Source organism: Maniola hyperantus, chromosome 1 (genome assembly GCF_902806685.2).
Source record: "Maniola hyperantus chromosome 1, iAphHyp1.2, whole genome shotgun sequence".
Classification (NCBI taxonomy): Eukaryota; Metazoa; Arthropoda; class Insecta; order Lepidoptera; family Nymphalidae; genus Maniola; species Maniola hyperantus.
In genome coordinates, this window is record NC_048536.1 from 11,284,774 (window position 1) to 11,305,608 (window position 20,835).

The 20,835-nt window shown below is 34.0% G+C and overlaps 3 protein-coding genes across 3 annotated transcripts; 2 read left to right on the forward strand and 1 right to left on the reverse strand.

The window, feature by feature from the left end:
- The first annotated feature begins 1,943 nt into the window (after window positions 1–1,943).
- Window positions 1,944–6,725, forward strand: Vps52 (vacuolar protein sorting 52). The gene is made up of 7 exons (XM_034973746.2): window positions 1,944–2,324; window positions 3,290–3,435; window positions 3,660–4,227; window positions 4,696–4,851; window positions 5,298–5,416; window positions 5,734–5,857; window positions 6,092–6,725. The coding sequence occupies exons 1-7, from the start codon at window positions 2,076–2,078 to the stop codon at window positions 6,719–6,721; spliced, it is 1,992 nt and encodes a 663-aa protein (XP_034829637.1). The 5' UTR covers window positions 1,944–2,075; the 3' UTR covers window positions 6,722–6,725.
- Window positions 6,726–7,494: 769 nt separating this feature from the next.
- Window positions 7,495–17,558, reverse strand: LOC117986720 (putative protein tag-278). Its single transcript, XM_034973620.2, has 12 exons — window positions 17,358–17,558; window positions 16,860–16,927; window positions 16,163–16,301; window positions 15,433–15,534; window positions 13,937–14,111; window positions 13,275–13,450; window positions 12,844–12,886; window positions 10,176–12,716; window positions 9,456–9,983; window positions 9,162–9,341; window positions 8,520–8,771; window positions 7,495–7,694 (listed from the first exon to the last, which is right to left on the reverse strand). The coding sequence occupies exons 1-12, from the start codon at window positions 17,424–17,426 to the stop codon at window positions 7,498–7,500; spliced, it is 4,470 nt and encodes a 1,489-aa protein (XP_034829511.1). The 5' UTR covers window positions 17,427–17,558; the 3' UTR covers window positions 7,495–7,497.
- A 343-nt stretch (window positions 17,559–17,901) lies between these two features.
- LOC117983712 (BTB/POZ domain-containing protein 1-like) lies at window positions 17,902–20,605 on the forward strand. Its single transcript, XM_034970327.2, has 2 exons — window positions 17,902–18,062; window positions 18,413–20,605. Exon 2 carries the CDS (start codon window positions 18,413–18,415, stop codon window positions 19,742–19,744), a length of 1,332 nt encoding a protein of 443 aa, XP_034826218.1. The 5' UTR covers window positions 17,902–18,062; the 3' UTR covers window positions 19,745–20,605.
- The last annotated feature ends 230 nt before the right edge of the window (window positions 20,606–20,835 follow it).

The following is a 20,835-nucleotide window of genomic DNA, read 5'->3' on the forward strand; positions in this document are numbered from 1 at the left end:
TGAAGGACAAACAAACACACTTTCGCATTTTCAGTGTGTCTGGTTACCGATGACGGACCCGTTAAGGGTAAGCGATACAAACAATTTTATTGACAAATAATTTTTTTTTAAAATCAACTTTGTGGAAATGGCAGCCATTTTAATTTTCATTTCGACTAAGCAAGGGTAAGTTTACATTTATTTAGCAATTTCTCATGATGAGTCTTCAGACACAAAACTAGTTTTGTTCGATATCTAAAAATGTAGGTACCCAACAAATTAGTGTTACAAATATTGACTAATTTTGTCATTAAGACACAGAAAAAAAATTGTAAACCGAAAAAAATTACAAAAATTAGGTTCATTTTTTTGTTTTTTGAAGATTTTTGTGAAAACTAGGCTATTTGCCTAGTTTTCACAAAAAACCTGCTTGTTTTTGCATGCTTTGAATAGAACAAGATATTTTCTAAAAATTAACACCAAAATGAAAGGCCGAAGAATCCCAAACTTGGGCCGTGGCTAGTTATTAGACTTTTTGTTACTAGCGTATTCCCACGATTTCGCGTGGACTACACAAAATTTAAACCCCCCTATAACCCCCTTAGGGGTTGAATTTTCAAAAATCCTTCCTTAACGGATGTCTACGTCATAATAGCTATCTAAAGTCCAACTTTTACGCGTTACGTAGGTATATAACCTATGTCCCTATGTTCTACGCACGTTCTAATACGTATTTTGTGGTTTGTGACACAGATTTTGTAGTTTAGCTTTTTTTGTTGTTCACGTTGCCGTTTGTGCCCAACAAACCTATGTGATAGTAATTTATTGCGAATATTACGAGTTTTTACTTAGTTTTCAACCGACTTCAAAAAAAGGAGGAGGTTCTCAACTCGTCGGAATCTTTTTTTTTTATATTTTTTTTATTTTTTATGTATGTTCCCCGATTACTCGAAGACGCCTGGACCGATTTTGAAAATTCTTTTTTTGTTTGAAAGGGTAGGTATACTTCAAAGTTGGTCCCATTTAAATTTGGTGAAGATCTGATGAACATCTTCGAAGATAGATACTGGAACTCCTCAACGGATAAGAGTGAATTGCTCGCGATCAGTGTAATAGCTTAGTAAACAGTAGATTTTTAACTAGTCATAGCATAATTCCATGGGACCACTAAAAATTGAAAAATAAAATTTTTTTACAAAAAAAATAAAAACCGACTTCGATACACAAACACTGAAAATTGAAAAATAATTTAATTTATTAGGTACCGAATATATTATGTATACAAGAGTTAATATAGATCCATAATAATATTTTTTGGGGTCGGTGCCAATGAGGTGCCATTGTGGAGTCTCATAAAAATATGAAGTCTAGACGATTCGCGCAGCTAAAGCTAATTGGCACCGGCACCAAAAAGTATTATTATGGATCTATATTAACTCTTGTATACATAATATATTCGGTAATAAATTAAATTATTTTTCAATTTTTAGTGTTTGTGTATCGAAGTCGGTTTTTATTTTTTTTGTAAAAAAATTTTTCTGTATTCAATTTAGTATTGAAGGTGTGTAGAAGCCATTTATGGTGCATTGGTGTGTAACAGTTGTAGCGAACGCAAATTATGAAACCTTTCATACTTTACGTAAGTATGATTTCTTTTTTTTGTTGTTTTGTCCCTTTGGGGTATACGCGTCTGGTCTGACAAGTCTCCTTGATTCTTAGTCTGAGTTTTGTAGACTATTTCTATATGATTTCCATCGACATGAAATTCTTTGATGATTTCTATAGTCTGTGTCCTATGGATAAGTCAACACACGAATCCAGAGCTGTAAAGCCAGTTTTAAGAAATCTGTACACAACGAGGCTCAAAAGAACTAGAATCCAGAGCCGTAAAACCAGTCAACTTGTCCACCACAGACGAATAACATAACATATAGGATATTGTCAACCACGGTGTCAACTGTATAATGTATTCCAGGGCCGTAAAATAAATTAAAAAAATAAAATAGATCTACATTTTTTTGTTAATTTTTTATGGAATAGGAAAATAAATAAAATATAAATTAAGTTTATTGTAAATAATATTTTTACGAGTCAAAATGTCTGATAATAAAGACATGACTGAAATGGATAAAAACCTAGAAGATTTAGAAATCCAAGAAGTGCTAAAAAATGGTACAGATTTAAGAGAATACGCTTTACAAATCGATAAAAGTATCAAAGAAGCTGAGAAAGGCTCCGTAGCTGACTACTTGAAAGAAAGTGAAAATATAGCATCACTGCACAATCAGATTGAAGACTGTGACGGAATTCTAGCTAGGATGGAAAGCATGTTATTAGTATTCCAGGTTGGTACTGCTTAGTTCTAAACGAGAGTTCTTTAGTTGATACTTAGACCAAGCTCTAAAATCAGATTGCTCATAATTACACACAACTTAGTAGTGCCTAGTGTCTACCTCACACACATGTTGATTTTTTCAGATCAATCTGTCAGAAGGATCCTAATGAGCTTTCTGTATAATTCTAGATCTGAAATCTTAGAATGTGTTATGAATATTCATTTCTAGGCACTGGCTCAATTCTTGTCTTATTTGTAATTGCAAGCAACACATTTATACTTAGTAATTATAAGACTACTGAGCAGTTACCTACACAGGTTTAAATGCAAAAACGGTCCTGGGTGTGTCAGCGATGACAGTGTTGGTGAGTCAACATTGCACTTGCTCATCAACAAATCCGAATAGAACTGTGGATATTTTGCTCCAAAATAGCAGGCATAGCAATAAAAAGGAACAGAACACAGTGAAAAAGTGTGCAATGTTGTTTAGTATTATACAATACAAAAATTAACATGAGTGAAATTCGCTGTTCTGTTCCTTTGAAATAAAATTGCACAATAATATGATAATATGACAATTTGATACAAAACCAAACCACTTAAAACGTCTCTGACCACCTCATCAGAGGAAGCAGCTGCATCTTGTTATACCGACAAGAGAAAAAAAGACTTCACAGCAATCTAGATTTGTAAGCAGCATGTGAGAAAAGTGTTCAATTTTAAGATTTTGAAATGTGTGAGGCCAGCCTTAAAAGTATTATTCCTTTTGTGGTTGGATAGATAATATTACTATGAGTTATAGAGTTGCTAGGTCCTAACATATGAAAGCTGGACTCTGCACTCATTTTGCCTTGAAAGTATATTTTCTGCATAATATTTTTTTTTAAATAAAGCTGGACATAATATATAGTATTTTAAAACATACCAATATTCTACTCGCTCTACACATTTTAAAGCATCTTATCCCGTTTTTAGAATGACTTGGGCAGTATAAGTAATGAAATCATAAGTTTACAAAAACGTTCTGTCAATATGTCTATTCAATTAAGTAACAGACAAGCACTCAAAGGTCCTCTTGCATCATTTATTGAAGATATGGCAGTTTCAGAAACTCTTATATTGTAAGTATATCACCTAATTGTAAGTACATTATATGGCAGAAAATAATGTACATCAACCTTTAGAAGGAAAATTGGGTCTCTGTCATTGAGACAGACAAAACGTCGTGTCTATCCATTGCTCTGTTGCGTCGTATTTGAAGGACAAGCCAATGAACACTTTTGCATTTATAATATAGATAGAGCCATAGAGAAAGTAGGTACTTAAATAATAATCATTTTTTCAGTGGCTTAAACAATGTTCCTGTTGTTGATAAAGAGTTTATGGTTCAGTTAGCTATTTTAAACCAAAAATTGAATTTTGTTAAAGAACAAGACTTCAAGGAGACTAAGGCCTGTCATGACGTCAAAGATGTTTTGGAGAAGTTGAAAATTAAAGCTGTTACAAAAATAAGAACCTACATACTGGAACAGATATACAAGTTCCGGAAACCAATGGCCAACTATCAAATTCCACAGAATGCTATGTTAAAATATAAATTTTTCTTTGAATTTATTTTAACCAATGAAAGAAATGTAGCTCAAGAAATCTGCAATGAGTATATTGACACTTTAAGCAAAGTTTATTATTCGTATTTTAAGTCTTATGCTTCTCGACTGGATAAGTTAAAATATGAAGAAGTACCGACTAAAGATGATTTAATGGGGATCGAAGATGGCTCCAAAGGTGGTTTCTTTCAGAAATCTAATTTAAAAAATAAAAGTACTATATTCACGATTGGCAATCGTGGCGACGTTTTGGCACAAGAACTAGAAGCTCCAATTATTGTGCCTCATGTGCAACAAAAAACTAAGGTACCTAGTAATATTTTTTTTGTTACAAAGTAATTTTTTATTAGGCGCTCACAACTAAAACCACTCCAATAGCCCAGAATCCAAGTAAGTTAACAAAAAAAATTTGACATTCAGATTCTGCTTTGGCACCTATTCATAGACAAAATCTATGTTACGATGATGCAATGACGCCCACAATTTTGGAAAAAATTCCATGGGAACACTGATCTATGAACCAAGTAGATAATGTCCACAACTAAACGTCCATGTGGATTTCGGTTGTTAAAAATCCAGTGGGAACTCTTTAATTTTCCAGGACCAAAGCAGCCTATGCCCTTCCCCAGGATGTAAACTATCTCTACCAAATTTCCACAAAAACGGATTTAAACGGATGGGCCATAAAAATATAGCAGACAGACAGACACACTTTTGCATTTTATAATATTAAGTATGGCTAGTTAATAACCAAATATTATTATCATCTTTCAGTATTCATATGAAGCACTTTTTCGAAGTCTTCAATATGCTCTAGTCGACAACAGCTGCAGGGAGTATTTATTTACAACAGAATTTTTCCACGTGAAAGGCAGCCATGCACAGGAGTTATTTGACAGAATCCTGGGGAAAACATTGTCTTTGCTTGTGGTATGTGACTTATAAGAAACTAGATGATGCCCATGACTTTGACAGAAGACAGGAAAAAGAACCATGGCAAGCTCTCAGCTCATGAAGCACCTGAGGCCCCACCGAGGTAGTTTGACAGCTACAGTGTGACGAGCGCAATCGTCGCTGACACAGTTCTTAAGGAACTTGTAACAAAACGTCGAAATCTCGACTTTAATCACCTATTTTTCTTTGATTTCACGTCTCCCATAAACTAATATTTGACATAATATCGTCGATTCAGGATCAAACCCAGAGTTCCCTCACTCTGGTTCATTCTGCCCCTGATTGTTGACGCTCGCTCACTATTGGCTACAATGCACTGTTGCAACAAGAATACCATAAATTTCGCCAATCACAACAATTGGTCTGTCTCTCAAGAGTCAAGCCTAATACATTTAATAGGTAACTAGTGTTTTTTTTTTCAGAAAAATGTTGAAAACTATGTACTAGAGTGCTACGATTGCCTAGCTCTGTTTTTATGTATCCAATTAATAAACAGATACCGTTGGATGTGCCACAAAAGAGCTGTAGCTGCATTAGACAGGTAATAACTGCTTCAGCGGCAAGTTTGAGTCCCGTAAATTGCTAATGCACGTGGCCGCCATTTTAGTGACGTCAGCACTAGACTGAAGTTTCCAGCTGATGGTATATTTTTATTTCGGCTGACATCAAAATGACGTCATTTCAATGTTAATGGGACATGGTACCAGCGCAATAGCAATTTGTGGGACTTATAATGTACTTCATTTTAATTACAATAATAACTATCTAGAACAGGAAACGGTAAAATTCTCATAGATTCTACTTTTCTTATTGTTATGTGATAGACTCTATGCCTCTGATAAAAAATATTGCTTTCAGTTACTGGGATTCATTGCTCGCTTCTCTTTGGCCCAGATTGGAGTATGTTCTCAAATTGAATATACAAAGTGTACGAGACTGTGATCCAGCAAAATTGTCTAATAAGGAAATGGGACCACATTATGTAAGTATATTATATTGTTATATTTTCATAGTACATTGTTAGTGAATTTATTTAAATAATATAATCATCATCATCATGATCAACCCATCGTCAGCTCACTACAGAGCGCAGGTTTCTTAGAATGGCCAATGATTATTAGGTACACAGTAGGTCATGCACATGTCATCTACATACTATGATATCATATTGGGGCTGGTGGGTCCTATTTTTCAACTTTTTTTATTGTGTCCTTAGATCACCCGAAGATATGCAGAGTTTTCTGCTGCAATGCTGAGTTTGAGTGAACAGTTCCCTTCGGAAGAGCTCAGCAATTTACTACTGGCTCTGCAAGATGAGGTTCACTGCTTCTTGCTGAAAATGGCCGCCGAATTCCCCCAGAGAATACAGCAGCTAATATTTTTGATCAACAATTATGATATGGTTCTGAGCATATTAATGGAACGGACAAGGGATAATACAAAAGAAGCGGAAAGTTTCAGGGAGCAACTACAAGCTCGAAGCACCGAATATGTCGAGGAGATACTTAGCCCCCATTTCGGTGGACTCATGCAGTTTGTAAAGGAAGGTGAACAGTTACTGGAAGGTGATAGGAAAAGCGAACTGGCGAACTTGGAAAAGAAATCTATATCGCTCGTCGCCTCTTTCACTGCAAGCTGGAAACAGAGTCTGGAAGAGATTCATCGGGAAGTTCTCGTATCTTTTCCCAATTTGGTTACTGGCGCAGGGTTATTGCAAATGGCACTAACAAATTTTGTGCAATATTATCACAAATTCGTAAAATTATTAACACCCAATGCTCGCACTCAACTTGTAAATATTCATGTTATTATGGTAGAAATCAAGAAATATAAAACAAATTATTAATTTTTTTGTTGTCTTTTCATTTACCGCCATAGCAGACACGATGCTTTTAGCATCAGCGATTGGCGATCTCGGGACTGCTTCGCGTGTTAATGACTTTCTACGATCGATTGTATTGAAATAATCAACCGCGTTCAACCACAGCTAAATCGCCGGATCGCTGATTCTAAAAGCATCGTGTCTTCTATGGCCCTTAGGTAGTCAGAGGCACCGCTGCAGTCGCGCTTTGTAAACCCATATAATTGCGATCAATGAACTGACGCGCGGTCGCGCATTTGCAGCCGCACTGCCTCCGCGCGACACGTAGCGGCAAATTTGAACGCGTCCATATGGCTGCCAGTTCAAGTTGCTAAAGGCTTAGCAACTTGAACTGGCAGTAGGCAGGTCCTATAGTTGTCACAGATAGCAGAACTAACGCGACGGATGATGGCGCAGACAATATGTTGAGGTAAGCGCAGTGTAGGACGACCTCCAGCTAGCTGGGCGTGAAGGTGACTGGAGGATGAAGAAGGATAATCGTGTTTAGTGGATGGCGCACTCTTAAAAAGGTCTAAGTATATGCAGCAGTGTACCCAAACAGGCTGGCGGCGTTGAAAACTTAAAGAGGCATTAAAACGCATGCCGACCATTAACTAGTAGAGAAATAAAAATTCAGAATGCACGATTAAATTTTTTTTCGTGAATCACAGAACCGAAATTAATAATATATACCTATTACATAATGTACTGACTAAACACTTCTAATTCTTAAGTTTTAAATGTAAACTTAAAATCTATTTTTACATTTTTATATTACTCAAAATTTTCTTCCATGCGTGCAATGGTTTTCCTCTAACATAGTCACGCAAAAGTTGCTCGAATTCTGGAGAAACTTGTTTCGGCATCCACGAGAGTAGCGATCGAATTACACGATTCGGATTGTGGTGGTTGATGTATATTAAACTTGTAAATATCGCTTCTTTCATGGCATCTGGTGCTAAAATAAAAAATATAATTATTAGTAAAGATGAAGCCTTAGGGCCGGTTGTTTCAAACCATTGGTCTTCGTAAGATCCGTTCGTTAAAATTTAACGGACGTAGACGAACTTTAACATCTGTTAATTTAAGTGCGTTGCTTCATTGTACAAAAAACTGTTCGTCATTGTTATTTTGGCTGCGAAACTAACCCTAAAAATTAACTTACTTCTCCGTATCCTTTTCTTATTTCATTTTAAGTATATTAAATTATATACATAGTTATTAATATTGCTACTTCGCTTTTTAAACACTTTTTCTTTCTTACAAAATCTTCAAAAAAACTATCATTAAAAGTTTTGAATTAAATTGATTCCATTATAATTTGTAAATAAAATATTCCGTTTGTAAGAAGTATGAAGTTACGAACTGATTTGACGATCACCAATGGCGCCAGCACTGGTTAACGTAAACGTAACTTTTTAACGAACGTTAGCGCTAATAGATGCTGAATCAACGCTTTTTCTTTACTTACGTTCGTTAGCGCCATATTTAAAGGTTACGTGTCCGTCAAAGTTTGTTGAAACAACCGGCCCTTAGTTTCTACGATAATTAATATAAATAGACTTCAAAAAATCGGCGAATGCTAGTCAAGAGTCGCGCGCCGTAATTCCGTATCTGCAAAACCGTACCCACCTTTAGAGAATATTATGTAGAACTTTCAGGTATAAAGGTTTCCTTACGATGCTTTTCCTTCACCACTATAGCAATCATTGATGTTTAATTGATTAAAACGCACAAATACGAAAGGGTGGGAACACATACTGTGTAAAGCAATAATACTCACGATCTTGTTGAAGCATGTCGTGCAAGTGGTTGATGGCGATCTCGAAATGGACCTTCATGTCCGCAGGGAAAGGCTTGAGCAGCGCGCCTAGCAACTGCACACAGAACTGCTTTATCTTCATCGAGATATCCTCCCGTTCGATCATAGGCATCAAAATATTTTTAATGATATTCTTGTGGCACCATTGAGCTCCGTGTCGTTTTCCGAGGATAATCAGAGCTGTTCTCAACATTTTCTTTTCTATTGGAATATCTGTAATAGTAAAATTTCCCTTAGAGTCAATTCAAAACTATACAATGCCTGCGATTTCGTCCGCGTGAGGTTTTTTAAAAAAATCTGTGTTATATACGGCTTTGCTCTGAGAGGCACCATAATATCGAAGGTCGAATCACTTATTTGCTGGTTTTTTTTTACACTTATTTCATTCATACTAGTCATTCTAAAAAGTTTACACTTAAACTTCGCGCTGTTACAATAGCTGTAGCTATTGTGCGTTATATGATGGATTTGGTGCCACTGGGTGGTAGATATAAACTACAAATATTCATTGTACCCACCCACACCATTAACATTTGAGTAAGTGTAATTAAAAAAAAAGTAGCGCCAGGGATTGTAAATGTAAAATATGTAGTTGCTTTATACCTCGAACATCTTTGATGGCATTTTTGAACATTTCCAAAATAGTTTTTTCATTCCAGTCAGTAATTTCATAGAAATATTTTCGACTCAATATAGTCCTAATTTCTTGAACCCTGTTAAATCTATCTTCACACTTGTAGAAATGTAGAAGGTATACTAGACAAGTCACTAATGGACTCTTGGCTGTGAACAAAGAAATAAAACGTGTTAGTTTTTACGCTTTCCAGTTCAACAAGCAAATATATTATGGATAAAATTAAAAAGATCATATTTCTATAATTATATTTTTTCACTCACCAATTCCCATGTGTGCTAGAGGCAATATATGCATCCATACATCCAAGCACTGCTTGATTAGTGGAACTACTTTAAATTGTACACAGTACATAGCATCAAGTAAAAATAGCCTTAAACGGCTCTTTAATCCAAAGTATCGACACAGTAACGCATAAAAATGCGATAAACTTTCGATAATATCGAACTCAGGGGTCCTATTCAATTGGAATAGTGAAAATTCTATATGAGTGAGGATTTCGTTGACTGTGTTTGGTGTCTGTATTTCCATTTGCCTCACTATGTACAACAGGACCTGTTCGGATTTGGTCATCGGCGGTGCAGGAGGAGAATTCACTTTGTTATACAGTTCTCTCTTCCGATCTGGATCTTTTAGGTATTTCATGAACCCTAACATGAAATGCTTCACATTCCAGCTTTGTACTTCTTCAACAAGTTTATTCATGGCTGGTTTAACTTTACCCGAGGGTAGTTCATTTATTAAAGCAATGCCATCTTCTAACTTTTTACTAATACTATTTATAATATTATCTGAAAGTAAAAAAATATAGCGAATTTATAAAGCAACCTTAATTAATTTTATGTTAATTAAAATTTAAATATAATTTAATAATTCAAAGTTCAAATATTTTTAACAGGGGCAATTAATTAGAATTATTTGCTATTTTCATGATAGATCAAGAGAATGACTTAAAGAACACTGCTCTTAACACTGCTTCTTACCAGGAACTTTTTTATTAGAGGACTTCGGGTCCCGTCGGCCATGTTTTTCTAGCATCCTACAAAGAATACTTTGCCTTGGGTGGCTAATTTGGCTAGATATAGGGTCCAAATCAGTTACTTGTAAACTTTTGTTACATTCTTCTTTTGCATTATTCACATCAGATATTTTAACACCTTGAATTTTATTAGGTGCATTAGAAACATTTTTAATATTATCACTTGTGTTTTGGTCTTCATTTTCACTCTGGGATAATTTTCGATTTTGAGTTTTATAAGGTGAATTGGAAACGTTTCTAACTTTATTGTTTTGTCCTTCATTTTCACTCTGGGATAATTTTCGATTTTGAATTTTATAAGGTGAATTGGAAACGTTTCTAACTTTATTGTTTTGTCCTTCATTTTCACTCTGGGATAATTTTCGATTTTGAATTTTATAAGGTGAATTGGAAACATTATTCCTTGTGATTCGTTTTTCATTTGATCTAATGGAAAATTCATGATTTTGTCCTTTAGCTGAATTGTAATCGGTTTCAGCTATATCATATGATACAGCTTTTTTTACACTATCTAAATCAACGAACGTGTCTCGAATACTAGAACTACGCAGGACTCTCTTGGTACTGACAATTGGACTATCGGTAGCCCCACGTTTTAATCTTTTACGTTTTTCTTCCGATATACTGGTCTCCCTTGTATCTATCTCGGTGGGTGAAACGCAATAATTACTGCTTAGCTTACGACTGCGACTTCTAGTGGTTATAGGTGAAACATCAACATCTTCAATTGATTCTAAATGTTTATCATATTGCTGCTCATTCGATTTACGTCTTATATGTTTTTCAGGATTGGTTTTTTTATTTTCAGGTATATATTTTTGCTGCTCTAAGCAGTCAATATCGTCATCATCATTTTTGTCACTTACCATTTTTTTGGCTTTTCTAGTAATACGTTTTTTATTTGCCGAAACCTTTTCCTTTGATTTGATTTCTGCCAATACTTTTGCCGCGTGCTCGTAAGCTGATTTATTATTTAATATTGCAGTGGCATCCAATTGAGTTATCTTTTGGAGTTTTACTATGGGAATAAGCTTTGACTTAGAACGTAGCTTTCTAATAGGAGCATTTTCTGAAATTTTGGATTTGGGTCGTATTTTTTGTTTGAATTTTTCTAATTTACTAACATTTTTATTCTTTGACTTTCTTGATTTCCTACATTCTATTGACACATCTTGTGGAGCATAGTCTACGTTATTATTTATTATTATAATATCACTCTCATCTTCGCTAATCAAATCTTCTTCAAAGGTTATAGCTTCCCGGCTATCATTCTTAGTAACATTAGCAATATTTTCAGTCAAGTTATCAGTTGCTGGGGACTCATGGATCTGGGATATATCGTTTTGTTTAGAAATACAAGATGGAGCCGCTGGTTTTAGTATGTCGTACTCTAATTCCTGGGATACTTCAATTCTTAAAGAATTTGATAAGCTGAAACTGTTTATTTCACTTTCTTTATTTCTATTATTACTGTCATCTCCATTAGCACTAATAAATATTGTTTCTTGACTAGTATCATCAAATATCTCAGTATTTACACAAATATTGTCTTCATGAGACACCTCTTCTTTAGATTTATCAATCTTTAACAAGTACTTTATGTCCATTATCTCTTTACTGAGATTAACTAGTTGTGATCGTATAATTTTATTTTCATCTTTCAGTATTGAATTATCTCGTTCTATCTCTAGTAATTTTCTACTTTTATTTTTATGTATTTCCACGGGAGTTGCAGGAATAGGTGTTATAGGCCTGTGTGCCAATCGCATAGTATTTAATATCATTTCAATTTCATTATCATTACTATTTTCAACGCCAAAGTTTATGCTGTTATTTCTTTCCAAGCATTTTTTTTCTTCAACTGGTTTTCCACTTATTTCAAGCTCAAGATGACTTGCTAAACTGTCAATTTTAGTATGTTTTCCTTTTACACCAAATACAGTATCATCGATTATTTGTATACACGGGGTTTTCCGGGTATCAATATCACTTTGACATTTATCATTAACATCCCTTGTTTGATAATCTGTTGCTTCCGATTTAGAGAGTGGTTCACTAACATTCCGTTCAACACATTCATCAAACAATAGCGGACTAGTTGCTATGTTAACTTTTTCTAAGTCCTTAATTGGACTGGTGCCAATATCAATCAATTTTCTTTTTTCTTTGATTGTAACAATTTCGTTACTTAAGGAAATGTCAGTGATAAAATACTCCAGACTATTCACGTCGGCTTCATCGTCGAATATACGGGGAGATCTGACTTCATGACTTCTAATTGGACTGGTTCCCGTATCTATAAAAACAGGTGGTTCATTGGCTTGATTTACTTCTTTTGTTATAGGACTATCATTACTGAAATAATCTGGACTACTGAAGCACTTTTCACCATCTGAAAATGCTAATGAAGACCCACGCCCAGTGTCTTCGCTTACAACTTCATTGCTAAAATCGGAGTCGTTATCTTCATTGAGTCTCGTCAAATCTGTAAAGAGAATTAATCAAATTCTTAATCACATTTTTTACCTAAACAACAAAATTTCTGTAAAGTTGGGTCTGATACTATTGTACCTAATTAAATTTTCGGTTACTATCTAAATAAGAAGGCTTACCTTTTTTGACACAGATTGTCAGCTGATTTGTCTTGAAGACATCCTGAAAGCAAAAATGTTTTCACTGCTATTATAGAATTTTTTATAAATTCAAAACGAAGTGTTTTGGCCGTAGTCTACCACACTGGCCACGTGCGGATTGGCAGACTTCACACGCCTTTGAGAACATTATGGAGAACTCTCAAGCATGCAGGAGGCGGATGTCTTAACCACTAAGCTATCACAGCTTTTTAAATTTATATACATATGTTATATGTACTTATGTTTATAACAGATACGATAATAAAATACAATAATTTATATACTTATTTAATTGTATTATGTTAATGTAAAATTAAAATGTTATTAATACATATAACTATTTTTTTATTAAATATTTTTATGTAAATTAATACTTAAAATTTTATAATTCAATATATATAAATAAATACCTGTTTAATTTTATCCACTGCAGAGTCCTCCGGAGCAGTGAACAAGGGTGAATGTGGTGGTTGATCAAAGCAATCTGATTGGTCATTGCCACTGTCTGATGAGTCTTCTTCACTATAAATAGTCTTTAAATTATCATACTTTCGTAATAATAATTTATGCCGCTTACGTATTTTTTCTGTAAGAGTGAAGTAATTTTAGATATGCACACAGAAAAAGTGTACTTGAAATTAAAATTTCACATCAGTAGTGTTAAGACCCAATGAGTTTGACGTAAGCTACTCACAAATTAGTAATTATTTTGACTAATTTCTTAAACTGGACACTTTCAAGTAAAGAATTTTATATAAACCTGTGAACATGATATTGCTAGGGGCGAACTTTGAATACCATAAGTCTACTTTGTCGCATTAGTTTACAAATTGTGAAAAACCAAATTGAATTTGAATTTCGAGGGCAGACTGTGTCCTCCACCTTTAACACAACTCAATTTGGCTCGCATTCCTAGAATCAAGATCTACTCTATGGTCTGTTGTCTTGACAGTTCGGTTTTGCCGCGGTTTCGGCTTGGCAATGCCAAATGGAAAAATAATATAATTGGTAGGTACTAGTAAAAAGTGTATTTGAGTGTTTTATAAATTTACAAATATATAAATATGCTTACTTGGAACCAATTTAAGTGCATTATCTTTATCAAGACTTTTGAGATGTTTCAGAAGGCCCTCAATTTCTTTTTCTTTGGCAGAGAGATTCTTTTCATAATCAACAGAATCATTCTTCTCCAAGTGTTTCTCAACTTTTAGAGCTTCAATACTTGATTCGCGTTCTTTTACTAATATCTAGAAAAAATATTACATGATATTAATCTTTTTAAAGGTGTTCAACTATTCATGTACATAATAAAGCTATTATTATTGTTAATGCAATACAAAATATCTTGAAGTAATAAAAATTAAGTATGTAAAAATGAGTATTTTTTGAGCAAAATAAATTGAAACTAAAGTTACTTTGACTTGATTTTGACTGTTTTTAGAAAATCATCAATATATCTATAAATAAAACTAAAATGACAGGTTTAAAAAATTGGTTATCCAGATTTAGACCAGTCAATTTAGTTTACAGATTATATACAACCGAATTAGCCACAGTAAACAATAGGTTTATTTTGTCATAACTTGCAGTGTTTTAATTAAAATTGGTAAACTCAAAATAAAAGTGCTACATAAATTCGCCCTTATGAATCACGGACTCCAACGACACGTCCCACTTCAATCAAAGAGACCTTTCGACCTACCGAACCTCCAGCCCCTTCCTTCGATTCACTGATCCTGTCTGACGGATCGGCGAATCCCTGAAGATTATTGGCATTTGGCGCACCTCGGCGCCTGCGCATGCAAATTGCACTATGCACTAATCATAATTTTGCAGGATAAACTACTAAACTTAAATTTATTGAAAGCTTTACTTCAGGTCAAAATCACATAACTAAAAGTTATCTATCTCTTGAACTAGCACACATGCTAAAAACAACTTTTGTTTGGCACACACGCTTTTTGAAACGGAATAAAATGGCATCAGAAACGAGAATTTTAAAACAATCACAGCAGATTTTACATGCGCAACGACGCCTTCGTAAATTAAACTCTCAGTGCTCATTTTAAAATAATTTATAAAACTAGATAGAACTCTGATTTTGCAATATAAAAAGGTGCCTATATAGTCATCTTTGGGATTCAAACTATCATCATCATCATCATGATCAACCCATCGCCGGCTCACTACAGAGCACGGGTGTCCTCTCAGAGTTAGAAGGGTTTTGGCTATAGTCTACCACGCTGGCCAAGTGTGGATTGGCAGACTTCACATACCTTTGAGAACATTATGGAGAACTCTCAGGCATGCAGGTTTCCTTACGATGTTTTCCTTCACCGTTAAAGCAAGTGATATTTTAATTACTTAAAAACGCACATAACTCCGAAGAGTTAGAGGATCGAAACCCCGACCTCCGATTGGAAGGCGGACGTCCTAACCACTAGGCTACCACAGCAAAAAAAATTATACCTCAACTATGATTTCTGCACATAACTTGATGCAATTTTGTGCACTTGCAACATCATACAAATGTCATTTGCAAGTCTAGAGTAGAATATTGCCACTAACCTGAAGCTGATTAGCATGAGACTTCATCCCTTCATACTGATTCTCATACAATGTACATTTTGACTCAATTTCTGCATATTGTTTCTTAAGTGTGTGCAGTTCCTGAAAAAATAGATGGTTTTAGTCATGCCAAAATAGTTAATATAAATTACATATTATTAGTCTAGGGTCTGTTGTGTGAACACTAACTTTTCTCCACAACTTAAACTATGTGACTTCACCAATTTACCACTAGTGGTTCCCCACACATTAGGAACTGGCATCCTTAGTTTGGGTCATCTGTTTTTTACCTTGTGAACAATCCAAGATGCTCACAAATTAATTTAAAATAGTCATTCTTAGCACCATCTATCAACACTATTGTATAATTTTGGGAACTAAATTTAGAGTATCTGCATCTTTTTCTTTTTTAATAATGCTAAAAAAGGATGGAACATGAATTTTACAATTATTGAAGACTCTAAATTTTAGTGCACGCTACAAAACAATAGGCTGACGACTGGCATCTAACGTCACAAGGTTTGACATCTCTAAATTAAATTTGAAACTGGCAAACTGTGTCTGTCTTTTTCATATTACATTAGTAAGAAGAGGATCTGAATACTCTAAAATTTTGTTGTGCTCAGAATCAGTACCAATGTGCCATTAATTCAGAAGTTATACGGACAATCCAATTATGATTAGACTAGGAGACCTTGCTTCGCTCAGTCAAATATACAAACATACATACCTTTTCTAATTGTGTATATTTCTCTAAAGCATCTTGGTAGTTTATACACACTTGTTTACATTCTTCTTTTGCAGTTAGAAACATAACCTCTTTTGCTTCCAACTTTTCTCGACATATATAGTGATTTTTAAGAAGCACACTGAAAATTAAAACTTTATTAGCCTACGATTTTGTCCATTTGCATTTACATTTTTAAGATCCTATGGAAATTGATTTTCCAGGATAAAAGTAGATAAAAAGGTGTCTGATTCTGGGGTACAAGCTATCTCTGTACCTGTATGATTTCGCCAAAATCAGTTAAGCAGATGAGCTGTGAAAAGGTAAGAGACAAAATATATACTTTTGTATTTATAATATTAGTATCGATAAACATAACATACCACCACTATCAAATCTAAATATATAAAAGGAAAAAACTGACTGACTGATCGGGCTGAAATTTAGCATGCAGATAGCTGTTATGACGTAGATATCTGCTAAGAAAGGATTTTTGAAAATTCAAAGGGGTCAAATTGGGGTTTGAAATTTGTGTAGTCCGTGTGGTCATCCACACATCCACAGTCGCGAGTATAAGCTAGTCATTGTGTAAATTAGTATGTATATCTTCCTAGACTGCTATATTATATAGTTTAAAACAACAAAAAAATGTGTATTAATTTACAATAAAAAGTCAAAATGAAATTGTGATTTTTCTTACTCTGTGCCAACAATTTTCTTTTTACATAGCAGTACTTGTTTACGCCGTTTGTCACTCTGGCTATTGTTCTGAAATTAAAAACATTTCCTTGTGAATATAGATTTACAACTACATAGTATTTAAGTAGATTACATTCAAGTTAAATAGAAAAATTCAAATGATGTACAAAATCTTCAAAGTAGGTAATTGTATCTATAATCTTAATCACTTCATAATCTCATTTATACTACGAACATTACGAAGGCATAGTCAGTAAAAGTTGATATTAGATTAATACAATATCATTACAATATAACACAGCAATATAATGTTTATTTGATGTTGTCATGACAAAACTAAAATCGTTGAGCACGGCACATTTAGTATCATATACAAGCTAGTGTAGTTTAAGGTTATAGAGTTTTGAGGATAGTGTACAATTTAAAGTGTTTCAAATACAAATCATTTCAATTATTAATAAAGGTAAAACATTATAAAGTGCTATAACCTAAACCTTACCACGGTAATTTCTGATGGATGAAGAAAATTGATGTCAAAATCTAGCACTGAGTCTTCATAAGCACTCATTTTGAATAACACTTTTCACAATAATTTACTACCGAGCTACCACCATCGCATTGCGATCATTTTAACAAGAACATCATCACAATTTTACAGCCAAAATATTAACACCGGCGCGCCGCCATCCTGTGCCGTGCCGTGCCCACCACAGAATACATTTACTCCAAGGAGGCCGTGCCGCTATCATATTCATAATCTATGGCCTTTATACACTGTGGATCTATGCTTATCTATGACCATGATAAACTTTTTTGAACTGGTTTTACAGCTTCGGGTTCTAGCATTTTGAAGCCTGGTAGTTTAACATGGTTACTCTAACTAAGAAAACACAGGAACTGAACACCCGTTTTTCTCTTTCGGCTCGCGTTACTGACCTTGTAGGCCTTCTAGGTGTAAGTACTACGTAGTAGTATATGCAAGTTCTTTGAATGCTTCAGAGAGGGTCAAAGAGTATATAAGCATTTTATTTCTGGTCGGTGAGCACTACGTTTTAGAGAGGGCATTGACCTCCTTATTGACTGTTCTATACCTACTTATTTAGGGTTTTATTTTGGTTGTGTGCATCAAAATCAATACAATATTAAACGCAAAATTCTTCTTTGTGAGCTGTATTCGTGAGTGATATTATTAAGTTGATTCAAGGTATGTAAGTGACAGGAACCATTTTTAGCGATTCGATTGCCATAATGATAGTGTAGTGCTATCTACAAAGTGCTTATGTTAGGAACTTTGCAAGAATTCAGTTAGGACTTGCTTCTCTGATCGCATCCCAAGTTCAAGGCTCAGAATACTGAGCCTCAAGGTGAGGTATTCTGAGGTTCAAGGTTGTTATCTAAACTCAAAACTAAAACGGGTTCTTACGGGTTCAATACTGGTAAAACAATTACAACCGTTATAATCTCCATCTAATGAGATCATTTGAATCTTAAATTTAAATACCATAAATTAAAAGTAGGTATTCAAAAGTTTATACTTAATCGCTTTTTTTTCAGATGGGTCACAAAGTCAATCAGCTTAGACAAAATAATTTATATGATCGGATAAATAAATTACTAGTTTCCAATGAATGGAGTGATTGTAGTTTTTCAGTGTGCGGAAAAGAGATTAAAGCTCATAAATTGATACTAGGTGTCAGCAGCCCTGTCTTCGAAGCAATGTTCTACGGGCCACTATATACCAATGAAGATATTATAATAACAGACATAGAACCAACTATATTCCAACTGTTACTTAATTATGTTTACACTGATAAGTTGAATATAAATTCTATTGAAGATGCTTTCAATATGATGTATGCTTCAAGGAAATATATGCTAGAGAATTTAACTGAAATCTGCACTGCATATATTCAATCAAACATGGACATTGACAATGTTATAACTGTATTAAACTATCCCGATTATATACAAGATAATCAATTGGTCTCATCTGCATTAAAAGTTTTTTGTCAACATGCTGATTATCTACTTAAAGAAAACAAAAGAAATATTACACTTACTTGCATGGAAAAAATTCTTAATTGTAATGAAATGAATATCTCTGAAAAGAATCTGATTAAAGAAGTTTTTGAATGGACCACACACTATTGTGACCAAAATAGTATCAAAAGTGATTTTCAAAATAGGAGAGATGTATTGATCAAATGTGCCTTGTTAAAAAAACTACGCTTGTTCACTTTGTCAATGGCGGACATTGAAGAAATTAAATCTTGTCAACACAATCTGCTAATGAATGATGAAGTTGATGACTTAAAACAAGTGGTGAAAAGTTCAGGGAATATTACCAATAGAGTGATAAGTACATTTGACACAAAGATAATGCCACGCCATGCATTGACGCTGCATTGGTACCTCTGTCACCGTGCACCAATTAGATCTGAATCACCCATAGTCATCGATCCAGTGTACAACTCCATTGTACATACTAGAGTGAAGGCCAACAAATCAACGTTCATCAATTCACTAAATGTGCAGTCGAGAATGGCACCAGTCTTTAATGCCTGCAACACTAATTTTTACTTTGAACAATTCACTATTTCAGTTACATGTGAATCCAGTAAAAAAGTAATTACTACTTTCAATTTTAAAAGTGACATAGCTTATGATTCTAATATTGATGTTAATTTTTCGAAACCTTTGCTATTTAGAAAAAATTTATGGTATGATATAAGCATCACGTGGCCTCAGTTAAATGATAGCTGTTATTGTTTATACGCTGTGGAAAGCAGAGATAGCTATTACACTAATGGTAAAATTCAATTTGAATTTGAAGATTTGACAAAAAATGGTGGCAGCTTTCTAAGAGCATTAAAATATTGCATGTAAAATTTTATTTCATCTTTCCAAATCTCATCTATTGTAAGAAAGAATGTAGTATGTGGGTCAACTTTTTTCTGTCCGAGCCAAATCCCATATTATTGCTCAAACCCAGCGTCGAAGTTTGTATTATTTTCATTTTGCATGATGGCCATTTAGAAATTTTTATTATTTGTTGTTATAGTGGCAATAGAAATACACACTCTGTAAAAATTCTAGCTATTGCTATTTATGAGATGCAGCCCGCTGACAGACATACAGGCAAATGTATGGACAGCATAGGCTTATTAATAGGGTTCCATTGGCTTTCTTTGGGTACGGAACCCTAGAAGTGAGGTGTGGTAAAATAATGCTTGCTGTGTGTTAGTACAATATGTGTGAGGTTTTGGAATAAAAATCATTCACCTACCCCCTAAGGCTTTAAGGATAAAAATTCACAGTTAACCTACCTCAATTTATGGAACTTGTAATTCATACTTCTATTCTAAATTCTAGCTTTTAAGCCACTAAACACACCAGTTTAAGCTGAGTTGTTTTGATCTATTCGTTGACAGGACAAAAAAGTTGATTGATCCATGTACTTACTTTATTTCAATACTTATATTCCTTTCCATTGTTAGAAATAAGTTAATTGGTATAGTTAAATAATTAGGTTAATATTGGAGCACCTGCTGTCTTGTAATTTAAAACTTTAAACTCATAAGAGTGAAATGCATTTACTAAAATATTTCCCACATTGTGAAATGTATTAAAAACGAGTTATTTATAAAAATTTAAATAAGGTATAAAAGTTTTACTTAACTAAAAATCTCTGACTTGTGAATCTAAAATTTCAGTATTCTTGTTTATTTAATAAAATTTGTTTTTAATTTTAGGTATTATTATTGTTCATTATAACAATTTTATGTATGCACTGAATAACTGAACTATAGACTAGATAGAGGTTAAGACGTCCGCCTTCTTTTCGGGAGGTCGTGGGTTCAATCTCAGGCACTCACCTCTTACTTTTCAGAGTTATTGTGCGTTTTAAGAAATTAAATATCACTTGCTTTAGTGGTGAAGGAAACAACGTGAGGAAACCTGCATGCCTGAGCTCTATA

Excerpts from the sequence above, each read along its gene's own strand:
- Vps52 (XM_034973746.2), top strand. The coding sequence starts at position 2,076 with ATGTCTGATAATAAAGACATGACTGAAATGGATAAAAACCTAGAAGAT. Across the intron at positions 2,325-3,289 it reads GCATGTTATTAGTATTCCAG|AATGACTTGGGCAGTATAAG; the intron begins GTTGGTACTGCT and ends TCCCGTTTTTAG. Across the intron at positions 5,417-5,733 it reads GCTGTAGCTGCATTAGACAG|TTACTGGGATTCATTGCTCG; the intron begins GTAATAACTGCT and ends TATTGCTTTCAG.
- LOC117986720 (XM_034973620.2), bottom strand. The coding sequence starts at position 17,426 with ATGAGTGCTTATGAAGACTCAGTGCTAGATTTTGACATCAATTTTCTT. Across the intron at positions 16,928-17,357 it reads ATCCATCAGAAATTACCGTG|AACAATAGCCAGAGTGACAA; the intron begins GTAAGGTTTAGG and ends TTTTAATTTCAG. Across the intron at positions 13,451-13,936 it reads TGCACTTAAATTGGTTCCAA|AAAAAATACGTAAGCGGCAT; the intron begins GTAAGCATATTT and ends TCACTCTTACAG.
- LOC117983712 (XM_034970327.2), top strand. The coding sequence starts at position 18,413 with ATGGGTCACAAAGTCAATCAGCTTAGACAAAATAATTTATATGATCGG.